This window comes from Sphaeramia orbicularis, chromosome 13, assembly GCF_902148855.1.
Source record: "Sphaeramia orbicularis chromosome 13, fSphaOr1.1, whole genome shotgun sequence".
NCBI lineage: Eukaryota > Metazoa > Chordata > Actinopteri > Kurtiformes > Apogonidae > Sphaeramia > Sphaeramia orbicularis.
In genome coordinates, this window is record NC_043969.1 from 44,964,868 (window position 1) to 44,990,080 (window position 25,213).

Here is a 25,213-nt window from a genome sequence, read left to right on the forward strand (position 1 = left end):
GTCGTGTCGGAGTTTATGATGTGAACTTAATGGGGGGAAAAACACACATCTGAGTTGACGTCGTCCCCCGAGACACAGGCTGGCTTTTCCAATAAAGATTTTTTTGTAGGCGTAAGCATTGATCCACCACTACATGGCATTTCATTATATCAGAGGAAGCACAGCACTAACAAGACAGCAGGGAGCATTGGACTGGACAGGTAATCGCCGATATCCTTCAGATGTGGCCGTGTGGTGAGAACACTCAGGGACGGAGATGGTGATTTAATTAAGCTTGTCTTTCATTTTTACCATTTGTCTCTGCACTGGGGTGAAAAGCAGAATAAAACCAAACTGCATTCATTCTTCGCATTTTTTTTTTTTTTTTTACATCGTATCAGCATAAAATATCAACAAGCATGCACCAAATTATATTAATATTGATGGCATCATATTGAAACCACTGTTATTAAGGAGACAGTTTGATACTTAAGTAATAAAAAGACAATTAGAAAGACACTCGCTGTTTTATCTTCACTTTAATTTGAAGATAATATTTTGTCTTTATACAGAGTTGGGTGTTTTCACTATTTTCTGACAGGAACTATTACTCAAACAAATAATGGGGCGATTAATAACATTGAGGGAGTTATACTCCATTAGTGCTGCAACCAAAAGTTACTGCATTTATCATTTAATCTGGTTTGATTAGTAGCTTTATCAAAATCACCCTCTTTCCTGGACTCTAATATCTTCAGATAATTAGTTTTGTCTTATCAAGCGTGTATAAACGGACATAGCAACCCATTCCCACTGAGCATCATCATCTTGGATGTGTGAAGTCAGAACTGTCCAATATGGAAACTCCAAGAGGAAGAAATAAAACAGAGATCATCTTCACACAAGAAGCTGCTGCAGTCTGTGTCTGTTCAACAACCAATAGGAACGCAGCATAGACAAGTGGTGCCAGGCACAACAAACCCCGCCCCTCGCATGTATTGTAGCTTATTTTTGCATCGATCCAGCTGATGTTGTCATGTCTGTGTGTGCTGATGTCAGCATACACATAAACAGCATAGACCAATTTCAGCCATTATTAGAGGCGGCCATGGCTCAGGTGGTAGAGCGGGTTGTCCAATAACCGAAGGGTTGGCGGTTCGAATCCTGCTCTATCCTAGTCAGTCCGTTGTGTCCTTGGGCAAGACACTTCACCCTCCTTGCCTCCAGTGCTGCTACTCACACTGGTGTATGAATGTGTATGAACGTTCGGTGTCAGTCGGAAGGGCCGTAGACGTGAATTGGCAGCCACGCTTCTGTCAGTCTGCCCCAGGGCAACTGTGGCTACAGATGTAGTTTACCACCACCAGAGGGAGAATGTGAGAGTGAATGAATAATAGATCAATAATGTAAAGCGCTTTGGGTATCTAGAAAAGCACTATATAAAATCCAATCCATTATTATTATAAGTAAATGGGAGAAAAGTTTTTTAAAAATTTGAACTTTGACCTACTTTTCCCAAAATGTAATTACATCTATTCTGGGTCACTGGCAATCTATAAACCCCATTTGGTATGAATTCAACCAATAGTTTGCTGCTAAAGTGTTAACAAACAAACAAAGAAACAAACCAAACCAAAAATAATACCCCTTGTGTCCCCTTCGGCGGGGGGACATTGATCCACAAAACAGGTGTGTTTATGCAGCTAAACTGCTGATGTCTTTATTGTAACAGTGCAATCGTTAGCTTAGCGTCATGCTTTACAACTACAGCAGAGCAAATGGATGACCCGCAATTGGTTAGTTTGATTATGAGTCTTACGAAGGTATAAAATTATTATGGGATGTTATTATCTTTGCTAAGTTGCTGTTTGTTGATCCGCGGTTCAGACTAAACTGTGACAGTTCTGACTTTGTTTGGACGATTCTTTAGTGCAGCTACTCTCGACACAAACCGTACAGAAAACAGAGGTGATCAGTGCTTTTACTGTGGCTGTTTTCAGTCTAAAACAGAGCTAAGCTAACAGAGCTATAATGTAAACTATGAACTGATGCAGCATGTGAAGATTAACAGACACAGTATTATTTAGAGCGACTGTTAAAATAACTGTTTATGAGTTTTAGTTTGAAGAAGAAAACTTGATACCATATTGGAAATGTGTGTAAATTCGCGTTATTCAGTGAATGATACAGTCTGTGGATACATAGTGTTGAGTCATTGGTGGTTTTGGTCCTAAGTGTGTTCTGTTTCCAGACTGCCTCCTGCTGGTGAGTTAGAATATTAATACAACATAATTGACATTAGCTTTTAAAACCAAAACTTTGTCAGACTGTAAATATTTTTCAGTTTTACTTGGATTTGCCAAATCAATAGTCAGTACCTCACAGAATAATGAGGCCGATAATGACAACTAAAACAGAATAGAATAGAATAGCTTTATTGTCATTGTAACAAGTACAAGATTTAAAAATGTCATCCAGTCTGTACATCATATATAAAACATACAAAACATACAAGATATAAGATAAGATAGACTTTATGGATCCCACTAGCGTGAAATTTCTTTGTTGACAGCAGCAGATACAAAAATAAAGTGCAGGAAAGACAGAAAACAGAAAATATACACTTGTGAGAATGAGCCAATATTCAGTTTCTGTCCAGTCCTCAGGCTGCCCAGTCTTTATAAACCCAAGTTAATATTTAATTTTCCCCTAATTTGACCTTCATTACTGGGGGATCATCTTCATCATCCTGACATTCAGTTATTTCACCAGTTTCATCAGCTCAGGTAAATGATTTCTATCAGGCTGAACTGTCTCTCGTTTCTTTCTTATCTGTCATCCCATTATAATCTCCTCTGTCTCCGCCTTATCTTTCTGCTCCAAATCTCTTTTCCTCATGAACAGTATATTGTCCTTTACTCAGGCGGCGATCCCCTCAGGCCGTCGGGGGAAGCTATCGACTTCAGCATCATGAGCCCAGTAATTAGTGTGTCCCCAGATCGGCTGGTGACAGTATGATAGAGCGAGCTGGTTTATCATATCATCAGCTCTCAAATTGGTCCTCGCTGCTGAATGATGAGGTGCCGGGACATTAGCCTCAGGTCTGAAGGGGCTATGTTTGCTTATTAAATACAGTATCATCATGTACAGTGGGAATTACAAGAGATTCAGAGATTGACAAAGAATAAACAAGATAATTTTGGTTGTTAGAAGTTAAGCTAGAAGTGCAACTCACACAGTAAAAAGCAGAGCGTCAATTTAACTCTCAGAGAGTTGAATTTAACTCTGTTTCAGGTAACTTTTGGTCCCACTTAAAATTAGAGTAAATTTTACTCTATTGCAGTGTTTTTCAACCTTAGGGCTTGGAATTCAAATGGGGTTGCCTGAAGGTTTGAGTAATTGATAAAAAACAAACAAACAAAAAAACTTACCAATAAAAAATATGTGGTGAGTTGACAGTGACAAATCCAATCCATAAAAGTCATGACAAACTGTGAAGCTGAAACTGAAGCACTGTGTTACTGTTTTTCTGTCAAATGTTCATTGTGGCTGGATTACGATGCTGCAGCTCTTTCATAATTCATAGTTTGAGTTATTGTTTGTTGTATCTGACCAATATTAGTTTAATGTAAAATTACACTTTTTTTTTACCGTTGTCTTTTTAAGTTTTTCATACAAATAATCCAAATAATAATGGCACAGAACAATACAGAACTGTGCATTGTAGAAAAGAAAAGGCAAAAAAGGAAAAAGCCAAAAGAATCCCTAAACAAAAATCAAAAATAATCAAAGTAATCCCCTCAAAGTAATCCCATTTATCCCCAACACAGTCCCTTACCTGTCAGGATGTAGTTGTGCTAGTTAATTTAAAAAAAAAAAAAAAAAGGTGCATGAGTCAGATAACACTAAAGATTCTGGAATGTGTCTAAAAAGGGCCTCATATACTATAAAACTTTGCAGTTGTACGCTGAAATGCATTTCTAATTTTTTCCAGTTTTAAGGAGGACATAAGGTCATGAAGCCACTGTGTGAGTAGGAGAAAACGACACGTTTTTAAGAAGAACCACTTGTTGTCATTAAACACTGGCACATTTATAAAAATCCCATTTTTGTTTGGTTTCACCGTTGTTTGCAACAAAGCAACACTGTGTAGGTGTCATCCAGTTTACTTACTTGCATTTCTAGTTTGTGCCTTTAAAAAACAGAGTGAAAATGCTGAAGATAAGGAAAGAAACATTTAATATCAGAAAAGTTTTTATGCCTCAGAGAGGTGGAAAAGTCTGTGTGTGGATAAAAGAAATCAACCTTTGAGACTGTAACGTTCACTGAATTAATACAAGAATGTAAATACCATGTTGGATTAAACCAGTAAAACAAGAAGACCTGCAGAAACAAATGCAAACCAGTTTCACATTTTTTGGCAACATGCGCTTAAGTCTTGTAGTTCCTCAATAAACTACTAATTCTAGGATATACAGAAGCCATCTGTGCTTTCAATCAGGACTTTAAAATTAATGAGAGGCTGAAGTTTAATGAGGCTACTTGAGAACAAGACACAAATTTTAACATCATTTCCCCTTTGATCAACAGTTCCACTCATTTAACCCTGTAAAGCCTGAACCATTAAATCACTGACAGAAAATTCCAGTTCTTTGAAACTGGAGCCTTTAATGGTCCTTCTGAACAACTCAAAGAAAAAAATTTCAAATATCAATTTCCATGTATGAGTTTCAATTTTGTATCATATTTTATAGGTTGGGTCTCAATGCTCAAATATTAATATTTTTGAACAAAAACATAATATAACACAAACATCTAACAAATTGGTAATTCCTTTTCAAAACTGGCAAAGTTCTTCCTCCTTCCTCATTAATGACAGTCTTGTAGTGTCACTGGAAAGGCCTCTGGTGAACAAATTCCTCCCCCCTGGTGGATTATCTGTGTATTGCACGTATCTAATTGTATACATCAGGTTTTTCAAGAACAAATATCACACTGAACATTTAGAGGGCTTCAAAACTCATGTATCAAATATGATACGTTTGGCATTATAGGGTTAAGAGTGGGTTATACAGAGTATTTTTAACCTTCCTCATCTTGTAGGGTGAAGGAGGTTGCAGTGGGGCGTCTTTCTAGATTCTAGCTTTATCTGAAAGCATCGCTGGAGAACGGCTTAATTAAAGGTTCATCCATCAAAGCTGAAACTTTAGAAAACCACATGGAAATAGAGGTGATATACATGCAAATGGCTCTTATTCTGACAGTGTTGAGGCGATTATGTAACTATGACAACCCTAAATATGAAACGTAGATCTGTAAACATGATGGATTTCCAGTCTCGCCATCGGCCAGACCTTTTGTTATTGACCTGTTAATTATTAGTCCATCATCGTATTCGAGGGTCACGCTCTATCTACACAATTTACCGTTCGATGTGTACTTGTTGTCCGTTGTGTGATTTATCGGTTCAGTGCTGCATCAATACCACTTACCTGCCCCTGGTCCTGATTTCTCTCGGAAGGAAATTGATCGCTAAGAAAGCAGAATGAGAGGGAAGGCATTGGGGAAGGCATAAATGTACAGAGATAAATTTAGTCCCACAGCTGTATGTTATTGAGGGCCTTGAGGGTCCACGTTTATGATTTCAATTAGAGGTGAGGGTTCCAACAGGTCCGGCTCTTGCCCCCACCCCCACAGTCCTCGCTCCTTTCATAACTTCCTCGATGATACAGTACATTTGTTCTATCTGTAGATCTTGGAAACTGTTTCCTCGTGACGCCCTCCTCCCCTCCCGCCCTCTCCTTGTGATTTATACCAAGTCCTCAGCAGTTGATCTTTATTCAGCAGGCCTCCAGGCAAGGCTGATAACACCAAGGTCTCTCATCAATTCTGTCCAGCTCCTATACCCTGCCTCTCCCCCAGCCATACCTCCCCTCTCCACCCCCGAACCCACAGCCTGAAGATACAATTCACTTTCAGTTTGTGGTGTTTGAGGGGCGAGACTGCGAGGTGCCTTACAAGATGTATGTGGGTAAATTACTGAGGCGTTAGCTGCCCTTGGCTGATGAGTGGATGACCCCAAATAGACGAAGGAGAGAGTGAGTGACGCTCCTCGAATAATCAGTCCAGTGAGCGAAAAAGACCAGGATGTACGTCATTACAGAGACGGCAGTATCATCACGGTCAGAGAAAGGCAGAGAAAGTTTAAACCTCGAACTCTTTCAGTCGTCTGAAAACATGACGGCTAAATCCACATCAAATCACCAGATTTCAGATAATGTTCCCAACTAACCACTTTGAATTTGCTTCATATTTTAATAAAATTATGTTATTAGTTCTAGTAAACACCAGACCAAATATCAGCTATTTTTTTTTTTTAGATATGAATCTTTTAAAATGGAATGTGACACTGATTCTACTGTAAAAATAGGACCAATGGCCCTGTAGCTTACCGGACAAATTAAAAGCTTTGGGAAATGTATCCAGATGCCATTTATTATCACCCGGTTATGTGTATTTATTATATTACAGAAATAGCCCATGTTTTGGTCATATTCCAATCAGATCTGTAAAAAATTCAAATTCCAACTTGATATCATTGATACTTACTGATTTATTGGATCAGTCCACTTCCTATCTCTTACAATGGGAAAATTTTTCAAAGTCGCACCAAATCCAGAATCAGATCCGGATCGAAATAATTTCAATACCTTGTGTTGACATCATCATACAGAAGCTGTATACCAACTTTGAAGTCAATCAGAACTGGAGTTTCGGAGAAAAAGACAATTGAAATTTTTTCCCCATAAGAGCCCATGTTAAATTTTCTGTAAGTTCCCGGATCCAGAAGAAGATCCTGATCAGCATGTGGACATTATGTTTTGGTCATCTCCCCATCAGGGCTGGACTGTAGAAATTTACACTGGATATCATTTATATTTACTGAGTTACTGCATTGATCCACTTCCTATCTCTTATAATGGGGAAATTTTTCAAAGGGGCACCAAATTCAGAATCAGATCTGGATCCAAATAATTTCACTAACTTTTGTTGACATCATCATAAAGAAGCTGTATACCAAGTTTGAAGTCAATGGGAATTGTAGTTTCGGAGAAGAAGACGATTGAAATTTTTGTAACGGATGACAGATGCCGACGCCGCTGGACGCCAAATGATGACAGTAGCTTACAGCCTGTTGGCCGGTAAGCTAATAAAAAATAGTGGTTTAGAAATAGTTACGAAGTTCAAGAATGCATTGGAAATATTATTGGTAGATGCATGAAATTTGAAGGAGGAACAAGATGTCTTCAGCTTCTTTAAAAGAAGAGCCACGGTTGCATATGTGACAAATTGTAGCTTGGTGAAAACAATAAAAACAGAACGGTTTGGACTTGATGTATCTCCATATTGATGCACATCAGCTCTGCTAAAATTTGGCTTTTTATCTCACCAGCCGATTGGCCGTGAGCTATTGTGAAGGCGCTGTGTTCGTTGTCATCTATGTCGTCTTCGTTTGCGATTTCTTCAACAATCTTCTCCGAAACTACTGGTTGGATTCAATTTTTTAAAATTATGTACCTTCCTTGGAACAATGTCAACAAAGTTTGTTCAGAGTTTTGACAAATTTTTTGAAATATTAAAAATGTGCCTTTACTTATAATGAACCATATTTTGATGGTTTATAACGTGTAAATGGATACAGATATCAATATAGTTACTATTGACCTCTGATGGGAAGTTATATATGGACTTTGATTTAATTAGTTGAGTTCTCCTCCAGTGAAAGTACCGCCCACTTCTACTGGGATCTTGATCTCCTGCATCCAGACCACAGGACTGGAACATAGAGACAGAACCTGACAACCTCACAAATTCATGTTGTTGATTCTCGATAGAACATGACGCTGAGCTACAGGAACTTTGGGCCTGTTTTCTTTCTCATGTTGTACTGATATTGTGGTGACTAAGTGTTCTAAAAGAATCATTAATTTTTCTTAATTTTTCAGGTATTAAAAGCAAAAGTAATTATTTGTTGTTGTTTTTTTTAATTATTGATTATTGCTAAATATAAGCTTTATTCCAAATAGAGTTTTACTGCACGCACATTTTGACCAGGAAGATAATGTTCATATTCACGTTTGCCAGTTCATGTTGATCTGAAAAACTTAACAGTATGATTTTTTTTTTTTTTTTTTTAAATAAAATGAATTTGTGATACACATGTTTTGTGTAGGAAGATTATGTTAACATTGAAGTTTTTCCAAATCATCTGGAATTTTTTGTTTTATTTTCCATATTTGACTTTGCAGCTTGTAATGTTTTTATGTCATAGCAGCTAGTCACCACAAACTAGTATAAATATTGTAGTAATCCAGTATAAAATAATAATATTATACAGCAGGCCTTGGTTAAGTGTAGCTACTTGGACAATGGGCTTATAAAGTATCTGTGAATCTATAATACAGAGTTGTTTTTGTTGGCAGAGAGAGAAGAGACTCGAATGCTTTGCTTTATTTAAATGTTACTGTATTAATTTTGGTCCTCGCGGTGGCAGACACACAAACACAAAGGCAGGCACTTACTCCTGTTATTCCTCCATGAGTTACCTGGGACAGGATCAGACGCTTTTCCTGGCCAACACATCACAGAGTTACGGTGGCCCAGCTGCTGCCTTGGCTCAGCTTCAGGACGCCATAACACAGGTGGTCTGGGACAGCGTGGCTTTAAAACTGGATGGAAACGCTGCATATTCATGACTCCAGCCAGATATCCACTTAAACCATGTCAACATAAATGACTCTTTTAATGCCCGGACTGGAGACTTTGTCCAATAACAGTATAACAATAAGATAAAACCATTCAATCTTCTATATGACTTTGACAGAATGGTATTTTTTCAGTCTTGTCTCGAAGCTCATATCATATTTCTAATATATGAAGCAGAACACACCCATTTTATTTCTTCAAGCCTCTTTTCCTGCAGTTTGGTGTGGTATTTTCTCTTTCTGTAGGAAGACAAAAGACATAATAACTGATTCTAAGAAAAGCCCGCCATCATTTGAGGCTTAAGTCGTGGACAGTTATAAGTATCTTGGTCCCATCATTGATAACAATCAGAGCTTTGATTCATATATTGATGTTTTCTTACAAGAAAATGCAGCCCATTGTGAATTTTTTATCATAAGCTTCATGTGTGTAATGCTACCTGGACGTTTATGGGAAAGTTTTATTGAAACAGTACTTACTTTTTCTTTTATTTGCTGGTTTGTATCGCTGTCTCTTAGAAATACAAACTGACTTTAAAGCATCGTAAAGATCTGCAGTGCTTGATCTCCCTCATATCCAGAAGGTCAGGTCTTTAAAGATGTCTCAGCCAGTCTTGATTGTCCTGAGCCATCCAGTCAAGCAGAAGATAGACTTTGATATAAAGGATTTCATGGTGCGTTCAAGTGCACCCCATAAACTCTATACTTAAATATGTGCAAAGGTTGTTTAACCTTCAAAGACCCAGCCACTGGTGACCAAAACCATCTACTGATGTAAAATGTTTAATTACTATAGATCCACTAATCCTATCAATACATGTAAATAATTGGTGTAAAATGCAGTTTTTCATCTTTTCATGGTCATCAGATATGACTCATCTGGACTTTCGGAGGTTCCATAGTTACCATGGAAACAGCATCATCTTCTACAACATACAGCTCTGGAAAAAATAAGAGACCACTGCAAAATTATCCCTTTCTCTGATTTTACCATTTCTAGGTATGTTTTTGAGTAAAATGAACATTTTGTTTCTTTCTCTAAACTAGCAACAATATTGCTCCCAAATTCTGAATAAAAATATTGTTATTTAGAGCATTTATTTGCAGAACACAACACGTGGTCAAAATAACAAAAAAAAGTTTTCAGACCTCAAATAATGCAAAGAAAATCAGTTCATAGTGATTTCTAAACAACACAATACTAATGTTTTAACTTGGAAGAAGTTCAGACATCAATATTTAGTAGAATAACCCTGATTTTCAATGACAGCTTTCACATGTCTTGGCTCTCCTCCGTTGCTGTTGGATGACTTTATGCAGCTCCTAGCAGAGAAATTCAAGAAGCTCAGTAATGTTCCATGGCTTGTGACCATCCATCTTCCTCCAGAAATTTTCAAAGTGGGTTCAGGTCTGGAGATTGGGCTGGACATGACAGGGTCTTCATCTGGTGGTCCATCATCCACACCTTTATTAACCTAGCTGAGGCCAGGAGCATTGTCCTGATAGAAAAACCAGCTTGGGAACATTGTCAGAGCAGAAGTCCAGTAGTTTTCAATAGTAATTTTTTTAATTCCAATTACTTTTGTGGTACTAATACCACTGTTTGTGCCCATTATAAGAAGATAATGATGGATACAGTAGTGGTTTTTATATTTCTCCTCCTTAAAGAAGACATGGATCAGGTGTTTATTCAGTAGAATATGATGTGCTTGTGTTGGAATTCAACAGACACAGGAATGGAATGGCTGTCATACATTCACACATGCTGATTTCACAGGAAATTGCAGTGGTCTCTTAATTTTTTCTAGAGCTGTAGATTCACCAGTAAAACCCATGGAATTTGATCAGTGACAGTGGATGGAGACACTTGTTTTTTTGTTCAGTTATTGACATATTTGCTGAAAAAGTACATTTTTCTTCAGTTTTCTCTGTTTTTGATGTAATAACCCTCAACTTTAATCTGAGCTTTTATGAACATCTACATGGTCAGTGAATAAAATACAGGAAAATACCTGATTTTCACAGAAAAAATGCAAAAGTAGCACTGGATCTTTGTGGGTTAAGACAGAAAAGTTTATTTTTCATCTTATCCTTTGAACCACACTTAATATAGACTTAATTCATAATTAATACGCATGCTTGTTGAGATGGATTCGGGTGGTTTTCGTCTACTGGTCCTTGTGTCCATTCTGGTAAAGCCTCCAGACCCCTCTGCCAGTCATCTAACATCCACACAGGCTTCAGTAGATGTTCGCTGTAGTTTGGTTTGTAGTAACAGTGTTATTTTCAACTTTAGAGGTGTTACGGAGGTCTTAAAGGTCTCTAAATTTGACCATATAGATACCCTGTGATTGCAGATCTGTATATAATGGTAATGTGTAACTCAGGGTCACGACACACAAGGCAGTTTGATACACAGTACAGAACAGTAGATTACAGAGAATTAAAACCAAAACGAAGGGCTGAAAAACTCGTATTACTTTACATATAAATGAGTGGAAATGCACATTTGGCTCAGTCATGCAGTATGAGTGATACATTCATTCGAAAGTTCAATTATATTTTTTTTATTTAGTGGAATTGAATTGTTTTAACTCAGTTTTATATTCAGGTTTAGTGAAGCTGTAAAAAAGTAGGATGAGAGAATGCATGACATCAAGCTTATAAAAATTCATTTCATTTTACTTTGTGTTGCATTATTCATTATAGTTTTTTGGTTTCGTTTTCAAAAATGGGTCTTTTTAGTTTAATTTCAACACTTTTCCCAAAGATGAGTTTCTCTGTGGATTATGGCTTTGTACTTAATTTTACGGAAGACTATGGAAGGTACAAGTGCCAGTTTTGGCAAACTTTATAATATTTCAATGAAAATATGTAGGAGTAGATGATAAACAATGTCAGGAAAGCTTTATGTAATATTTCAAATATTAAAAACAGACCTATAGTTATTTGTGAATTTCTGCCAAAGCTGCCAGTGTAGTGGTTTGTAGAGATACGAACTAAATTTATTTCCATTGATGGGCCAGGGGATTAATATGACCACTAGAGGGAGTAGTGAGTTGGTGAGGAAAACTAACACCACTGGGCTTTTGACCAACCCATCAGAATGTGACCAGACGGGATGAGAACCATTAAGAAACAACTTTTAGAGTACATGAAAGTGAGTCGGTGATAAAAGCTAGAAGCGCTCCAAGAATGGAGTTTGATGCTGCAATGTCAGCGTTTCTTCTACACGGATGATTTTGATTATGAGGTTAATGAAAGTATAAAGTTATTATGGGATGTTTTTATCTTTGCTGACTTGCTGTTTGTTGATCCACGGTTGAGACTAAACTGTGATAGTTCCGACCTTGTTTGTTCGATTCCAAAAAGATCTTTAGTTCAGCTACTGACATTCAAACCGTACAGACAACAGGTGGTTTGTGGTTTTACTGTGGCTGTTTTCAGTCTAAAAACAGAGCTAAGCTAACAGAGCTATAATGTAAACTATCAGCTGATGCAGCGCCAACATTATAAGACAGTGTTATTTTGAGCGACTGTCAAAATAAGCGTTTTCCCATCAAATCCACTTTATTTATATAGCCCAGTTAAACAACAAGAATGTTTCCAAAGTGCTGTACGTCATAAAAACGATTAAAAGAAATACACTAAAAACAATAAATAAATACATAGAACTGCAACAATGCTATAAATACAACAACAAAATCTAAATAATTAAAAGTAATAAAATAGATAAATAAAAGACACAGTTTGAAGAAGAAAACTTGATACCATAATTCAGATGTGTGGAAACAATGAGCTTTCTACTTTATTCAGTGGGCAATACAGTCTGTGGATACATCGGGTTGATTTGTTGGTGGTTTTGGTCCTATGTGTGTTCTCCTATTGTGACTCCTATTGGTGAGAGTTTAGAATATCAATACTAGAATAGAATAGACTTTATTTGCCATTTGCACAGATACATCGCAGTATAGGTACATTGGAATTCTTGTGCATTTCCCTGAGTCACGGAGTTAAAAAAAAAAGACATGAACAAAAACAGAAACAGAACATAAACACATCTAAAATATATAAAAACAGTTATTGCACAGACAGACGCAAATACACACTTGAAAAATAGAGTAGTGTATCAGAAAAATAATAATAAAAGTACTGTGAGGTAGAACGTTATTGCACATTCAATTAAAATACTGAGAGGTAGAGCAGGTTATTGCGCATTCAATTAAAAGCACGTATTAGTTAAGTTGAATGTCTGTAAGAGTGTGAGGGACATGAGTGACTAGTGGCCTGGGGTACTTCCTTCCCTCCTGAACGTCCTGTGCCACTAGTCTAACTGTCGCTGGGAAGAAGCTGTTGTGGAGGCTTTATAGAACCACTTGAGAACACTCTGAATGAGTTCAACTCAGAATCAGCATCAGAATAGACTTTATTGTCATTGCACATTTGGGTACAACTAAATTAATGTGCCCTACTTCTAAACAGTGAACAAGAAAAACAAAAGAGCACCGAGCAAAGGAATTAAAATATCACAATGTAGATGAAATGTAAATCAAGTAGATCTAAAAACGCTAAAAGTGCAAGTCAAGAGCAATGAATGTAAGAGTGGAGCCTCTAATAAAAGAAGTTGTAAACAGTATCATTTGCTGTATAACCATTAGATCCAGGTTGAGTCATTTACATTTTAAATAAATAGTTGTCAGTGTTGAATCTAAGCCAGTGGTTTCCAACCTTTTTTGGCTCATGACCCCATTTTAACATCACAAATTTCTGGCGACCCCAGACATTCAAAACTGAGACATTTTTCTCTTGGAGATGTCTTAGCGGGGCCAGGCGGGTGAAGAAAGCTTTCCATTCTCTGTTTGGTCTGGTTTCAACTGTGTCCGGGCAGGTTGTGGTAAGTAAGTAAATTTTATTTATAGAGCACTTTTCACAGACAGAGTCACAAAGTGCTTTATCAAATCAAAATCAAATCAAATTTACAGAAACCCAACAGAATCCTCCAGGACCCAACACGTGTGACTGGTGACAGTGGTGAGGAAAAACTTCCCTTTAACAGGTAGAAACCTCGAGCAGACCCAGACTCCTGAAGGATGGCCATCTGCCTGAAGCGTAGTAACACATGCAGTCAATCAAGATATGCCCTCTCAGATGTACATTAGAATGAAATATATATTGAATCATTAAAAAAAATCATTAAAAAATATTTTTATCTTACAATATTACATTTTTTTCAAATAATAATAATGAATTATATATATATATATATATATATATATATACACATACACACACACACACACATATATATATATATATATATGTGTGTGTGTGTGTGTGTGTGTGTGTGTGTATGTATATGTATGTATGGAGTTATATAGCACTTTTCTATGAACGCATACTCAAAGCGTGTACAGAGGACACACATTCACACTGGTGATGGTAAACCACATTTGTATCAGTGGCGGCTGCTCATCTTTCAGACAGGGGAAGCTCATTGTTGGCTTACATCAAAAAAAAATTGTCAAGTTATTTAAACATAAATTCAGCCCTCCGTTCCTTTTTAAGAAAATGCTCAGTAACCTTATCGCACCAAGTCGGCGTCTTTCCCAGGGACTGGACCAGTGTCCTCTGAATGTCCAGCAGAGCTGGGCTGCTTAGACTGCCTTGGCCCATTGTGTTGTGGGTGTAAGACTTCAGCCTTTTTAAACAACAGATGCTCCTTTCACTCTGACTTAGCCGACAGTTTGATTGATTTAACTATCTACAAAACGATATTAAACTCGAACAAGAAATGATTAAATTATGTAACTGAAACAAGAAAACACTGAAATTATGTTAAATTGAAACAAGGAAGTACAATGAGTGTGTTTTATTTACAGTGCAAGAAATGAACGAATAATTTCGTAGTGGTTTCTCTCTCTTTCACAGCAGAATGTGCAACGGTATTAAACTGAACTGTGTCAGTGAAGGAGTAGATCTGAAAATAGCTGTCAATCAAACGGGACTCAGCCTTTCGACTGATCCTCCAATCAGCACGTGGGATTCTGGTGTCCAGCCCGACCGAGCTCCGCCCACAGCTCCACTCACCCCCAGAGACGCCCGGCGTCCAGGGGCGGGACAACATCGTGGCATTTATCCAATCACCGTCCAGTTTTGAGTCAATGAAAAAAACTGTTCCACTCAGTCCCATTGAAGCCCAGAGACGCCCGCAGTCTACGGACAAATACACTGAGCAGAGATCGAATGAGAAAACAGCGCAACAGGAATGGAGGAGAAGTGAACAACATCGCGTCCGTTGATTTGTGATAAAACTGATTCTGAACAAACTCATCTTTGAGATGAACGTGTTCTAACACATTTGTAGTCAATAAAATGTCAACACAACCGTACATATTTAACCATTTAATTTTCGTAATTTTAGGGGAAGCCGGGCTTCCCTTGCAGTCTGTGAGAAATCGCCACTGATTTGTATCCACAGTTGTCCTGGGGCAGACTGACGGAAGCGTGGCTGCCAATCCGCGCCTACCGCCACCAAAGATCCATACACATTCATTCAGTGTGAGTAGCAGCACTGGAGGCAAGGAGGGTGAAGTGTCTTGCCCAAGGACACAACAGCACATGACTGGGACAGAGCAGGATTTGAACTGCCAACCCTTCGGTTATTGGACGACCTACTCTACCATCTGAGCCCCAACATCACATTTTTTTTATCAGTTACTGGAAATTTCAGGCGACCCCATATGAATTCCAGGCGACCCCACGTGGGGCCCCGACCCCAAGGTTGAAAAACACTGACCTAAGCCTTATTATAGCAGGGAAACGCTGTATTTCAGGTAACTATTCCAGTCTTTATTAAAGATGATAACCCTGTTTCTTTTAACATCACTGAATCGTATAAGTGCAATTATTGAAAAAGTGCTGTAGGAGCATTTTCTTGCATTATGCAAAGCTGTTCTTAAAGGGGAGTGTGTGTCCTCAGTCCATTTGATTAATTATTACCCTCAACGCTCCTAAAATCTTAATTACCGTCCTGATCTTCTCTCGGGCGCTGCTGGTCTGCTCTTTTCCACTCGGTCTTGTTTCTCCTTCCCTTGAGTCCAGGTCTCAGGAGACTCTTAGAGGTTTATTCTATGTTTACGGTCACAAAACCATACGATTAAATGTGATTACTGATGCAGGTTGTGGATTAGACGCTGGTGGTTTAAAACAGGTTCCTTCAGTCAGTTAAAAAATAAAAAATCACCCCCGTGGCTTCCTCGACCGTCACCTCTGAACTCCTCGGTCGTTTATCTCGATGCCTACGCCACAGCTCAGATTTCCCACTATTGATCAGAAAACACTCAGTCTGGCTGTTTTCATCGACCTTTTTTTTTTTTTTTCTTTTTTGAGGTCGAGGCTCGATGCTTTTCCACTTCCTACTCCATTTCTCTCACCAGCTGAATGGGGCATGTGTGTGAACTCCCACATTCTCTAGTGATAATCGCCACTTGTCATTGTGAATAAATCAGTCTATCATCCACACACAGCAATTAAAATAGATTTGGGTGAGATTACATCAGCTGCTGTAATTCTTCAGTCTCTTTACGTTCATTATTTTGAGAAGAGAAAAGCGATAATTCACCTAATTCTGATGACTGATCCCTAAATATCACCATGACAGTCTCTTTGTGAGGCGGTATTGACTCTGTTATTGACAACTGTCTTCAGCAAAGAGCAAAATATTACAGTTTTTAATCTGTTATCATAAAGCATTGTGAGTTGCTTTGCTCTGAAATGTCAATTATCACAGATTCATTTATGTATATGTTGGCAGATGTGAAGAAATTACTGTGCATGTATTTTTTCTTGTAAATATTTCTGATTAAAGGTTCTCATTGTGCAGTTCAGTTAATTTTGTGTTGCCAGTTTCCAATTTAATGGTATCTAGTGTTGTAATGGAAGAGAAAACAACACTATTTACAGCTCGTTTTGTAGAAAATGACACAAATTCCCAACATAGAATTCCCCATGCATGTTTTTACCATGATTTATCAAGACATTCTCAGCTTTAAAATGGACAGGACTAATGGAAACAAAATTGCCAGAGATGATTTAGATATTTCTAAGAAGTGTTGATGTAAAACAAATGCATTAATTTACCCAAAGATTGAATAAAAGAAGTGCATGTACCCTCCATGACGTCATCCATTGGTTTGTGGATTAGCTTGAAACCTCATGTTTTTGTTGTTTTGTTAGTCATCATGTTATTTTTGTTTCTTTTTTAAGGACAAACTCCAAAATGTCATTACGAATCCCCTCAAAGCAACCTTTATTAAGTTTAGACAGTGTGAAAAAAAATGAAAAAAAGACAGCTGTGATATTAAAATCTACTTGTATTTCATTGTTGATGATATGAATGCAGCATACACTATATGGACAAAAGTATTGGGACATGTTGAATTCAGGTGTTTCTTTCCTAACAGGGGCAAACGTCATAATATAGTTTTATACTGGGATAGATATCATTGTATTGGATTGTTTAGTTGTGTTTAAATTAAAAACAGAAAACGTCTACTTTCTTCACATCTTAACCTTTAAGGAAATTTTAATGTTTTTATCTCAAATCGGCATGAACAGGACATCTTACAGCTGTAGACAGGATGTGTCCCAACATTTTGGTCCATAGAGTTTATAAACATCAATATTTCCTTAAAATTTAATGGAAGATTTTTCTTCCCAAGTGAGATATAAAGAAAGTAGGTGGTTAGTTGTGTTACAAAATTATTATTTACAGTAAGAGCAGGACAAATATTTTAGAAATTTAGAGGTAGAATATTTAAGCTCAGTCATGGGTTTAAAAAAAAAAAAAAAATCAATGTTGAACCAATGTAATGCAAAGATATTTATCCCAATATAAAACTATATTATAATGTTTGTCATTACTGTTTTGTATCCCAGACCCCTGTTAAAAAAAAAAAAAAAAAAAACAACACCTGAATTTAACATGTCCAAATACTTTTGTCCATATAGTGTATTTCATGGTTTTGTCAGGCCGTGAATGACGAAATTACCTTTGAAGACCATAACTGTTTTTATTACCAGACTGTGCAGAACATGTTTAATTTTGACATTTTAAAATGAGGTCCACAGGGTTTAAAACACTTGGATCCAGACTCTAGCGGCTGGTTTCCTCACTCCTGTTGGCTTCATGTTTCAGGTTCCTGCTTGGTTCTACATTTTTCATGTACCTCTCCACACAGATACACAGTGACTGTGTTTGATAGATGCTGTTTTGTGTTTCTGTCGTCCAGGGAGTGACATATTGTGGGGAGAGTTCTGCCAGTAGCCTGACCATGGCCAACGTTCCCTGGCACCAGGAGGTGGTCGCCTTCGTCCAGCAGCTGGCGGACATGTTGCCTCAGTACGAGATCGCCTGCGAGCATGAGCACTCCAACTGTCTGCTCATCGCACACACCAAGGTAAGAAATCAGACGAGGTCATGCATAACTTAGCATACGACATCTGCGATTTTTACAGCGTGACGTTTGAGCTGTTGCAACAAGTCAAGAATAAAACAGGATCAACGCATGCATGAGTCATGACGTAGAGCACGAACAGTCCTTGTCATGCTCATATAATAATAGGTGAGTTTTCAAGTGTTTCATAGGAAGTGTCCAAACATCACAAGTCTCTAAAACCAGGAGTCGAGGAAAATCATCAACAGATTAACCGGAAATAAAAAATAACCAATAGTTGGAGCCTTGTTTTTAGCTCACAGGCTGATAGTCCATGAGCTGTTGTGAAGGTGCTGGGTCTGTCATCATTGTTGTCTTTGTTGTCGTCGTCTTCGTCATCATCATCTCCGTCATCGTCAACTTTCTCATTGTCGTCTTCATCATCATCGTCTTCATCATCTTTGTCATTGTTGTCTTCGTCATTTTCATCTTCGTCGTCTTTGTCATCATCGTAATCTTTGTTGTTGTCTTCTTCGTCATCATCGTCTCCCTCGTCGTCAACTTTCTCATCGTCGTCTTCATCATCATCATCTTCGTCATTTTTGTCATTGTCGTCTTCGTCGTCTTTGTCATCATCGTTGTCTTTGTCATCATCGTCGTCTTTGTTGTTGTCGTCTTCGTCATTATCGTCTCCGTCGTCGACGACTTTCTCATCGTCGTCTTCTTCATCATCGTCTTCGTCATCTTTGTCATTGTTGTCTTCGTCGTCTTTGTCATCATTGTCGTCTTTGTTGTTGTCGTCTTCGTCATCGTCTCCCTCGTCGTCAACTTTCTCATCGTCGTCTTTGTCATCTTTGTCAATGTTGTCTTCGTCGTTGTCATCTTCGTCGTCTTTGTCATCATCGTCGTCTTTGTTGTCGTCTTCATCATCATTGTCTCCGTCGTTGTCAACTTTCTCGTCGTCATCTTCATCATCATCGTCTTCATCATCATCATTGTCTTCGTCATTGTTGTCTTTGTCATTGTCATCTTCTTCGTCTTTGCCATCATTGTTGTCTTCATCATTGTCGTCATCTTCATCATCTTCCTCTTCGTCATCATCGTCTTCATGGTCGTCTTTGTCATCATCATCTTTGTTGTTGTCATATTCTTCACTGTTGTCATCATCATCGTAGTCTTCGCCATCATAGTCTTCTACATCGTTGTCTTCATCAGCAGTTTCTTCAAACATCTTCTCCGAAACTACTGGTTGAATTAATTTCATATTTTATATGTAGCTTCCTTTGGGACAATGTCTACAAAGTTTTAGATTGATTTTTGAAATATTAAACATTAATCTTCACATATAATGGTCTTTATTTTGATGCTTATGACATGGAAATGGTTAGAGATATCAGTATAGTTACTATTGAGCACTGATAGAAGTCATATATGGACTTATATTTAATTAGTTGAGTACTCCTCCAGTAAAAGTACCACCCACTTCTATGGAGATTGATCTCCTGCATCCAGACCACAGGACTCTAACAGAGACAGAACCTCACAAATTCAAGTTGGTATTGAATCAACTGGTTATGGTTCAATTTAGATTTTTTTACTTGAATGTCTTGGTCTATAACAGTGTTAACGTCTTATGAGCTCATGTGAATTTTAGATTATGTTTAGCTACAAATAATTATTTTCATGAAAAGATGTCAAAGAAAATCCTCTCAGTTCATGTACTTACATGTGTAGCTCAGGTGTACCTACATCTCAACTGTGTTTGCATATTTGATTTATGTAAAGCCTGAACTCTGGTCCAGACTCCAGCAGAGCAGGAGGTGGTAATGTACTAATTACACTAATTGCAACCTGCCATTACACAAAAGAAGAAGAGGACAACCATAAGGCATTGTGGGATGCAGTGTGTCACACAGGAAGGTCTAGCAACTGGCAAGAAACACTGAAAAATACTGTGGATTTTCAGGTTTGTCACCTACTATATACTGTAACGAATCAGTCTGCCAGTAGTAGGACATGAACATAGCATCTGTTTTGCATCTTATTGTCATACAGGTTAGAAAATATGGGGTGTCCATTAAGTCTCTGTACAAAAAATGTATTACAAAAGCAATTGATAGGATATGTTACTCAGATTTATTCTATGTACTCAGTGGTTATCAGTCATATCACTGGTCCATTTTTCTTCAACGAGAGATCAATTACTGCAAATGCTAACCTTGACATTTTGACCGAATATGTGTCACCACAACTGGATGACCTTCAACTAACCATCATGTTCCAGGTAGATGTTGCACCACCACATTGGGTTCTACATGTTGGTGGGTTCCTAAATCGAACATTTACACACCAGTGGATTGGAAAGGGATGGCCCATTTCTCTGGACACCTGGTTCACCAGATATCACTGCCCTGGATTTGTTCCTATGGGGTTATGTTAAAGATATCGAACAAAGATACGGGACATCAACAACCTGAAGTAAAAGATCACTGATGCCATTGACACCCTTGATGAGGATATGATACAGCCAACATGGCAACAAATCCAGGACTGTCTGGGTGTGATTCATGCAACTACCATACTTTCCAGACTATAAGCCACACCCACATCTCCAGTGTCTCACCATCGCTTCATCGATGCCAAGCTTACGTGCAGCAGCTCTATTTCCTTCTTCAACAGCTGGATCGATAGTTAGCCTAGAAAACATAAATTAGCCACATCATTTTTGAGCTGCAGTTTCACAGCATGTGGGAAAAAAGTAGCGGCTTATAGACTGGAAATTACAGTAGTGGTGTCCATATAGAGGCAAAAAAGTTCAATATCTACTTTTCATTTTGTAATAATTTTCACAGCCTATCTATTGATTTGCTTTTGTAACAGATTTGTTGAATTGTAAAGAGACTTTATGGACACCCTGTACTTTTCAACACTAATATTTTAACCCTAAAGGATCCAATGCTACTTTTGTGGTAGTTCTCAAATGAATTTTTCTCTATCTTTAGCCTTTCTCAAGTGATTCATCACCATTGGTTGTAATATTATCCTCCTTATTTTATCATCCATTTTCCTGTATTGAATTTACTGTTAATGTATATGTTCATTAAAGCTCAGAGTAACGTTGAGGGTTATTATATCAAACACAGCAAGGATATTAATAACTGAACATAAAACCAAAGTGTCTCCATCCACTGTCATTGATCCAACTCTATGGGTTTTACCGGCAAATCAATGTTGTAGAAGATGACGGTGTTTCCGTGGTAACTACGGAACCTCTGATCATCCAAGTGGGTCATATCTGATGACCGTGAAAAGATGAATAACTGCATTTTACACCAATTATTTACATGTATTGATAGGATTAATGGATCAGAAGTTATTAAACATTTTAGATCAGTAGATGGTTTTGGTCGCCGGTGGAGGTTTGGGTCTTTATGGGTTCAAGTGTCAGTATATTTTCTTTTGGTATCGGTAGTTTATCAAATTCACATACAGTTGTAAGTGTTCGTTGTAGTTTAACACACATGCATGTTGTCGAAACGGTCTGCTGGGTTTTTGTTAGATGCACCTATGACTTTGTTGTTTTTGTCTGGTACCACTTTCAAGTCATTAGCAAATACCGCATAAACACCCCTTCACATATAACAATGAATAATGGCTACCTGCTGATCCTTCTTGCATCTGTTCTAATCCACACACACCTCCTCTATCTCCATTTGACTCCAAACTAAATTTTCAGACACTTCCAAAGCGTAGAATATCCTAGTTTTGTCATTTTTCCTACTTTTTGTTTTTGTGTTTTTCTGTTGGTTATTGCTATAATTTATTTGCATTTGTACCTGCCTCTGGAAATATGTGCCCATTAGGGGAGGTAAACCTGGCAGATGCTCAGCCCTCTGGAACGTATCATTCAGTGGTCGACTCTGCCAAGGCAATAGTCTGTCAATAATTAATGAATGATGATTAATCACTGTCTTGGCTCTCTGACAGAAATTTAATTCAGTTAGCAATGCGTCCACACCTCCCTGACGCCGATGCAGAAACATAAATAGCGCGTTCAGTGTGTTGTTGCTCTGTTTGTTCCTGGAGTTTCCACCATGCAGATGTATTTACTTCTGTACAGGCTGGATGAACGTCTAGAGCAGTGGTTCTTAACCTTGTTGGAGGTACTGAACCCCACCGGTTTCATATGCGCATTAACCGAACCCTTCTTTATTAAAAAATACAATATGATTTTTTTCAAATTCAAGACACCGGCATATGTTTTACTGGTGCACAAAATGAACCGTGCATTAACATCACTGTGCTCAAAGAACAAAACCAATACAGTGCATGAACTTACAACAAATTACATACCTTATCACAAAGACATGACCTTTTTTAGTACAACCACACTGAAATGGTTTTAATTTGTAACCTTATGTGTTCCAATAATGAACTTATTGTATTTATGCTATTTATCATTTTTAACATTTTAACACACACCCATCACCTAATTTCCATCAGGCTACAATAATAATGAATATTTATTGCAAATCAGTGTGACTTCTGCTGTCGTGTATATGTACAGGGGTTGGACAAAATAATGGAAACACCTTCACCTCAAGATGATAATGCCCCAATCCATACAACTAGAATTGTTAAAGAATGGCATGAGGAACATTCTAATGAAGTTGAGCATCTCGTATGGCCGGCACAGTCCCCAGACCTCAACATTATTGAGCATTTATGGTCAGTTTTAGAGATTCAAGTAAGACGTCGATTTCCACCACCATCGTCTCTAAAAGAGTTGGAGGGTATTCTAACTGAAGAATGGCTTAAAATTCCTTTGGAAACAATTCACAAGTTGTATGAATCAATACCTCGGAGAATTGAGGCTGTAATTGCCGCAAAAGGCGGACCTACACCATATTAAATTTTATTTTGTTGATTTTTTAAGGTGTTTCCATTATTTTGTCCAAACCCTGTATGTGTAGGCTGTCAGGTCAACCTGGTTTTCATTTCATCTCGCTCCGAACTTTCCGAACCACGCAATTTTGACATAAAAAAAGATAATTGCATGTAGTGTATAAAAAAAAAGTTCTCGTTATACTCCTTCAGTATTTTTGTGATCGTTGTTTTATTACGGCACTAGCTTGGCTTTAGCGTAATACGATTTCTCCATCCGCCACGGTGCGTCGGTCGTCACATGATTGTAACTGACCAGTGCGGTGACCGAAAAATGTAAACAAATGCCACACATGGCTGCCTCCGTGGTTAACAGGAAGTAGCAAAAGTCATAACAACAATGTGGAAAATACTCAAATAATTCATCGTCAGACGAGTGGAAGAGATTATAAACACTTCCGGATGTGTTGTAGTGCTATAAGCAACAACAATACACCGCGTATATTGGATGTCAATCAGAGAAAGAGTCTCCGAAGCCGTTTGTTAACACAGACCTAGCCCGATACACACACCCGACTAATGAATCGAGTGTGTCTTGACCTCCGCCGAACCCCTGAGACTGACTCACCGAACCCCTAGGGTTCGATCGAACGCAGGTTAAGAACCGCTGGTCTAGAGGGAGGAACAGAGAAGAACTGAAGGCACATTTACTGCATAGACCGCACTCTGTACAGCTCTATTCCACCATGAGTTTCCACTGCACCGTGGAATCCCATATACTCACTTTATAGCATCGTATAGAAAGCCACAGTGTACGGTTTGTTTATGAGAAACACAGCATCTATTGAGATTTGTTTTTTTGTTTTTTTTTTTATTATTATTTTTGCACAAAGTTGACAGCAATTAGAAGTGTTTAAGTGTTAAGTTTCCCAGTTGTGTGGACTCCATTAGGGCCTGTATCACAATGCAGGGTTATGATATGTTATAGATTATGGAAATATGGTACAACAACCCTACCTGGACACATTTTCTTCCCATACTTTTCTCTCATCCACTCTGGGCGACGCTACTATGGACCCCCTAGGAAAACAAACACTTCCTTTTTATGATATAGCCTAGATCAGGGGTGTCAAACTCATTTTGGTTCAGGGGCCATATTTAGCCCAATTTGATCTCAAGTGGGCCAGACCAGTAAAATAATGACTTAATGACCAATAAATATTGACAAATCCAAGTTTTTGTTTTTGTTTTAGTACAAAAAAAACAAAAAAACAATTAAATTATGAAAATATTTGCATTTTACAAAAAATATGTGAATAACCTGAAAAAAACAGAAATTTCATTTGGAAAAACTGGTGCAATTTTAACAATATTATCCCTCGACTTGTTATTTATACAGGGTGGGGAAGCAAAATTTACAATGAACATTTAGTTATTTTTTCTCAGCAGGCACTACGTCAATTGTTTTGAAACCTAACATATATTGATGTCATAATCATACCTAACACTATTATCCATACCTTTTCAGAAACTTTTGCCCATATGAGTAATCAGGAAAGCAAACGTCAAAGAGTGTGTGATTTGCTGAATGCACTCGTCACACCAAAGGAGATTTCAAAAATAGTTGGAGTGTCCATAAAGACTGTTTATAATGGAAAGATGAGAATGACTATGAGCAAAACTATTACGAGAAAGTCTGGTAGTGGAGGAAGCAACAAAAAACGTACCAAAGCTTTTATTAAAGCTCACAATTCCAAAATCCTAAAGGATCCAACCAAATCCATGAGAAAAATGGTAATTGAACTTGAGGTAGACAACAAGACCGTTAGAAATGCAGTAAAATATGATTTGAAGATTTAAATTCTCATGACTTTCAATAAACTAATTGGTCATACACTGTCTTTCAATCCCTGCCTCAAAATATTGTAAATTTTGCTTCCCCACCCTGTACATGTACATTTACACAAAATGTTACATAAACATTTGGTAACAAGCAGAATATTGTTAAAATTTTGGAGTTTGGAACTAAAATTTGAACAGTTTCTACAATATCACATCTCTTATTATTAGAGAGGTAATATTAGTTTTTCTTTTTGTTTTAGTACAAAAAAACCCCCAATTAAATTATGAAAATATTTGCATTTTACAAAA

The 25,213-nt window shown here is 37.7% G+C and overlaps 1 protein-coding gene across 2 annotated transcripts in view; it reads left to right on the forward strand.

Annotated features, from left to right (window-relative positions):
• The window catches only part of tyw1 (tRNA-yW synthesizing protein 1 homolog (S. cerevisiae)), a 178,509-nt gene that overhangs the window by 121,178 nt on the left and 32,118 nt on the right, over nt 1-25,213 (forward strand). For both annotated transcript variants that reach the window (XR_003937111.1, XM_030151965.1), the window contains exon 15: nt 18,035-18,202. Coding sequence is in view for 1 of the 2 variants with exons in the window: in XM_030151965.1 (XP_030007825.1) it covers nt 18,035-18,202 (168 nt within the window). In the remaining variant the exon portion in view is untranslated. The remainder of the gene's footprint in view (nt 1-18,034; nt 18,203-25,213) is intronic.